Source organism: Phytophthora infestans, genomic scaffold (assembly GCF_000142945.1).
Source record: "Phytophthora infestans T30-4 supercont1.7 genomic scaffold, whole genome shotgun sequence".
In the NCBI taxonomy this organism is placed as follows: Eukaryota; Oomycota; class Peronosporomycetes; order Peronosporales; family Peronosporaceae; genus Phytophthora; species Phytophthora infestans.
In genome coordinates, this window is record NW_003303752.1 from 2,589,911 (window position 1) to 2,595,291 (window position 5,381).

Here is a 5,381-nt window from a genome sequence, read left to right on the forward strand (position 1 = left end):
TCCCGCGTTGACAGACGTGTCGGAGAACGACATGGACTCGTCCGTGTCCATTGGCTCGATGCCGTGCATATCTTCGTAGCCGGGTGTCAACATTGACGTTGGCGGGCTGACAGGCGGTGGAGTTTGTGGAGCGGCTGGCTGCACCGTCTCGCACGCATTTACCGGTTTCGGTAGACAGTCCTCAACCGGGACCTGCTTGCGGGCTGGTTTCTTGATCTTGGTAGCCGACTTGCCCTTTCCTTGCGGCTTCGACCAGCAAGTGCCCACTTGTTTGCCGCGGCTCCAGATGTTCCTACGCTTGACGCCCAGGCTCAAGTCGTACTTCATTTTGGGGCAGGCAGCAATCAGATGAGGACCAACATCATTCATGTCGTTGAACTCCCCAGCACAGTAGTGGCACGATTTATGCCCCACGTTGTAGTGCAGATCGTTGATGGGCTCGGGTGCGGCCTTTCGCTTGCCCAGTGCACTTGCTTTAGGTTTGGCTGTCCCGGCTTGCACGTGGCTCACCGCAATGCCCTTGCCCAGCGCCATAATTTGCGCCTTGCTCTTGGTACCGAAGATGGCGACCAGTTTCTGCTGCACCTTCTCAACCGTGAAGTCTCCTGATTGGAATTCAATTCCGGAGCCCCACAGATGACCAGGCAGAATAGCCAGGACTTTGATGAGCATGAGATGAAACGATATGATCTTTTCACCCAGTGCCTCTATGCTGTTCCTGTTCGCTTGCTCGCGAGCAGCCTTGAGCTGCTGGAACAGATGCGAAACATTCTTGAAGTCCGAGTTGGCCACTCTCTCGAAATTCTGCACCAGCTCTACCACGCCGGACGCAGTGTTGAGACCATAACGTTTCTCAACGGCTTTCCAGATCACATAGACCGGCATACGCATGAGCCGTTCGTCAGCGAAGTTTCTTGGCAGCATCTGGTTCAGAAGATCCTTGATGTAGGATTTCTGTCCCCTGAGCAGCGCCTCTTGCAGCTCGTGCGCCTGCACGCGGTCCGTTGTACGCTCTCCTTCGAGAGGCGGGATTGACGGCTGGGATTTGAGCAAATCCTCATAGCGCGTCATCGGCTTCGCCTGTTTTTGCTGAAGCTCGAGAATCGTGATGGCGTCGCTCTTAGCAGCCAGATGATCCACGAACTTGTCCTTCCAACCAGCGAAATGCGCCTTGTTCCCGTGGAACTGCAGCCTGCTCATGTTGGTCTCAGAAGTCTTGTCCATCTTACTTGAAATGTTATAATGAACGTTGTAGAGTAGCTCTCAATCCAGTTTATTTACTTTTACTCTTAACTACCTATTCTCTAGACTTTTGCTCAGTCTGAGGCAGAAGAAGAAGTGACCTCGTCCGAGGACTGCGTCCTCGGACGGCATCTCTCCCTTCTGCCTTCAAGTCCTCATCGCACTGGTTGGCAGACAGCCTCTGCCTGCTGGTGCACTCTATCCAAGTGCTCGTAGGATCTGTTTTACTCTAGTACTTACTATTATATAAATGAAAGTAAGTCTTTTATTGTGTTGACACACTTAATTCTGTCCAGCATCTGTCTGTCCTCTACCGACTCTTCGCCGCCTTCGGCGACTCGGCGTCTGATCGACATGCTGGCCAATAGCTCCGTTGCCCAACGAGCAAGTTCGGAGTGAGAGCATGCAGGATCTGACTTGTGCTTCTCGCACAAAGACCGCTTTTGTGCTAAAGTTAGGGACATGTAGGAGGAAGGGCGATGTCCCATTGTCCTTGGCGGTAAAAATCAAAGTGAGTGTTTGTATGAAGACTCCGATCCAAAATTTAAAATCAGATCGATGCGGCGTGTCATCCCTCGGCGAGGAGGCGAAAACCGTTGAGGTTAATTATTAGGGTGGTGATGGGCAAAGGTAATTGCGCATCCGATTCGCGTAATCATTAAATCTGGCAGGCTATCGACTGATACCGGTGCCGAATTGGAGGTGCACGACTGTATTAAACCAACTTTAAAAGCTCATAATTTTCAGCGGTCATTGAAGATAAGAATAAAACAACCACGACTGGAATTTTCAGAATCTCGTCTTTCCTATTATTAAGCGCAACACATTAATTGAGTACTATTCGGCCATCAGAGGCGGCTTGAAATTACCATCTTTTTTCGTCGTGTGCCAGTTTAAGACAATTTTAAACTTGACTTGAGTATGGACAAGAGACTTTTATGTACGATCGTGCACGTACTGTTGAATTTCTGTAAATTCCGATTAGAACCCACGTAAAATTATAACCTTGACTTGGATCAAAATAGATGGTGTATTAAAAACCGGAGTATTTAGAAGCTCGCCTCGAACAGAACCGTATCACTGCTAGCAACTTCTGACTGCTGCTGCACTAGCACCAATTCGCTCTCCATGCCTTGTTCCTCTTCGTGTTTGTGCTCGTTCTCGTGGTTTTGATCGTGGTATTGCTTTTGATGAAGCTCCTGGTCCTGGTGGTGCATACCACTCGCTGTCGTTTTTGTAAATTCTCTGTATCTCTGCGATTTTCTTGTTCGCTTCGGCGCGTTTCGTTGGGAGGGCTGGTCATGTTGCTGAAGCACCTCACGCGTTAGGAATCTACCAGCCACTGTTTTGGTTTTTCTTTTCCTACTCTGCTTTTGTTGGCGACCAGGCAGAAGCAAGATATCGTGCTGTACTGTCTCCTTGTATCGCAGCCAAGAAGCCTTTTTGACGGTAGCGGAAACTCCGTTGTGTTGGAAATTGAGTAGCTTCTCGTGCATTTTTACAAGATTTAACGGAAAAATGCCGCAGCTCTGAAATCCAGATGATATATTGCTGTTGAAATTGCAACTTGTCCACGCTAGTGCGGCCATTTGAAGAGCCTTTTCCTTGCTGATAGTATTAATCCCGTTAGCTCGAATATTAGCATCAATAAGATCTTGGACCGTATTTTTGAACGAAGAAAAAAGGCAGTATCCAATGGCTGCAGTAAGTGTGTGCCGTTGAAATACTTTTTTCGGCTTCCTTGGGCAGAGTGGGATCAGGTCCGCGCCGTTTGCTGAAGATGTACGGGCCATTATTCCCGTTCTCACGCCAATTAACGTCCTCTCCAGCCCACCGGAACAAGTTTCGAGCCGGAACACCGCTCTCCTCGCCAATAGCTTCAATGTTGCCTCCCTCGCGAATAGACCTCACCAATTTCATCTTCTTCTTGCTGCTATACGTTGTGCGACACTTCATGGTTGGAAGCCAGATCAAAACTGACAGGTATTCGTGGAGGCGAGCGCCGCTCTAAAAATGACCAATCAGATGCATCTACGACTGCTATTGGTGCGCCTTGAACTGATCCAAATGACTTAAACTGGCATTTTACCTTATGATAAGTCTGTAGAAGTACAAAGAAGAGGTGGAGGTGTTGAGAGAAGGACTGGCAAACAGTTTGAGGGTACCTTAAAGCGTAATATTCATGGATCCGTTATAACCATGGAGGCCATGAAGACAGCATTTGAAGCTGTTGTAGCGCGCTCAATCTCTTGCTGCAGCGGGCTTTCATCTGCCCAAACATGACGACTGACCCCTACTTCCCAAGTCGTCAATCCTACTACAACTACACATTCGGGTCTTCACATGTGGAACGGGGATTTTCATCGTCCCCCTAGAGAGTTTGAGCCGCTTTCAGGCACTCTTCGCATTGTATGGCAACTTTAGTGCACATGGCATCCGCCGCTAAGACTTCTGACAAAGAATAATATGACGACGCGAGGGATGGAGGTTCGCCTGGCTGAGCTTCAGTGTTTAATGCACCACATTGAGCTGCTCAGGGAAGAAAGGGTCGTCGAGCATACATGTGACGGGGTCACACAGCACCTTGCGCTAGAGGAAGTTATCTTCCGAGAGTATACAAACTCTCAGTGAACGGCAGTTCACAGGTCCCCTCTTTAATTAAAGAGAGCGAAGTGACCTAAATAAGGTAGATTGTAAACTGAGTATATTTATAGGTAGGTTAAGTTTGAGGTTAATACAAACTATCAGTTACCTATAGAAATGCAATGTCATTTAACCAATGGTTGGTTTTGAATGACCTTGGTACCTTGTACCAAATATCCCGGAGTATGACATGTCATACTCCTGAAGTGTGAAGTGTCACACTTCATGTAACCAGGGTACACTTAGTGCTACGTACCCCGTTACATCCTCCCTATTTAGGTTCGGTTTACCGACCAATCAGAATGAAGAGATGTTCGTCACAAACTCTCATTCTCAAAGTCGAAAACCATCGACTCGGCCGCGCGAGCGCGGCGGAGGCTCACTTTACAGTTAGAGCCTCGAGCAGCAACCTGTGCGCTCTTCGTCAAGGTCTCCACTTCGACCGTTAACATGCCTCGTGGCACTGCTAAGAGCGGTGCTAAGACACGCTCCAAGGCTGCAGCCGGTAAGGCGCAGGCCAAGAGCACTAAGCCTCACGGCAAAGGCTCTGCACTTAAGGAGGCTACTCAGGTGGCCTCCGAGGCGATCGGATCCTCGGGTGACGCGGCTGCGGACAAGCGCGCAAGCAGGCGCCGCAGTCCGTCGCCCTCGTCTTCAGACAATCGTCCGAACCCTCGGTTCGTAGAACGTGAGTTCAACTCGGGCAGTGAGGACGATGCCGAGTCCGAGAGCACTCATGATGCTCCTGCGGGCTCTGTGGGAGGGCACAGCCCAGTGCCCAGTGAGCACAAAGAAGACAGCGTGCAGTCGTCCGCTAGTGATCACGGTGATCACAGTCCCAGGACCTCTGTGCGCTCTGAGAGTCCGGCCGTTAAGGCTAAGGGCACTCCCAAAGCCGGTGGCGATGAGGAAGGGAGTCCTCGCAAACGTCTCTCGCTTGCCGAGGGTCTTGCGCGCGCTAAGGCCTCTAAAGCCGAAGGCGCCAAGCCCTCAAAGAAGCGTACCGCCTCTAAGTCTCCACTCCGCGAGGAGAAGGAGACTCGACGCTCCTATCAGAGTCTCTTCGGCTCCTCGGATGAAGAGGAGGAGAAGGAGGAAGAAGAGGAAGAGGAGGGTGCCATTGTTGAGCCCCGGGAGGTCTCGAATGACCTCGACCAGCAGCAGGAGGATTTCCAAGCTGCCCAGCGTGTGCGTGGGGGTTCGGTGGCGGCACCCGTCAGCCAGGGAGCTGCCATCAACTCAAGAGGGTATTGGCCTCCCGAGGAGAGCTCTGGGGCTGACCTCTTCTTAGAGCTTCTCGTCGCTCCTCGTGGCCTTGTGGGCGGCCACACTTCTAGGGGCATCTATGAACGAGCCCTTGTTCAGAAAGAACAGTTGTTCGTCGACAACGTGGAGGCTGCTCGGTGTGTGCTTCTCGCGCCACACCGCATCCCCCTTAAGGACTTCACGACTTGTCGTAAGAAGCCCGAGACCCGGGGTGTCTCTATCCTGTTTGG

The 5,381-nt window shown here is 50.8% G+C and overlaps 1 protein-coding gene across 1 annotated transcript; it reads right to left on the minus strand.

Moving 5' to 3' along the window:
- Positions 1–2,255: 2,255 nt before the first annotated feature.
- PITG_05327 (uncharacterized protein) lies at positions 2,256–3,198 on the minus strand (the record flags this gene model as incomplete). The annotated part of the gene is made up of 2 exons (XM_002998947.1): positions 2,256–2,467; positions 2,970–3,198. 2 exons carry the CDS (start codon positions 3,196–3,198, stop codon positions 2,292–2,294), a joined length of 405 nt encoding a protein of 134 aa, XP_002998993.1.
- Positions 3,199–5,381: the final 2,183 nt, after the last annotated feature.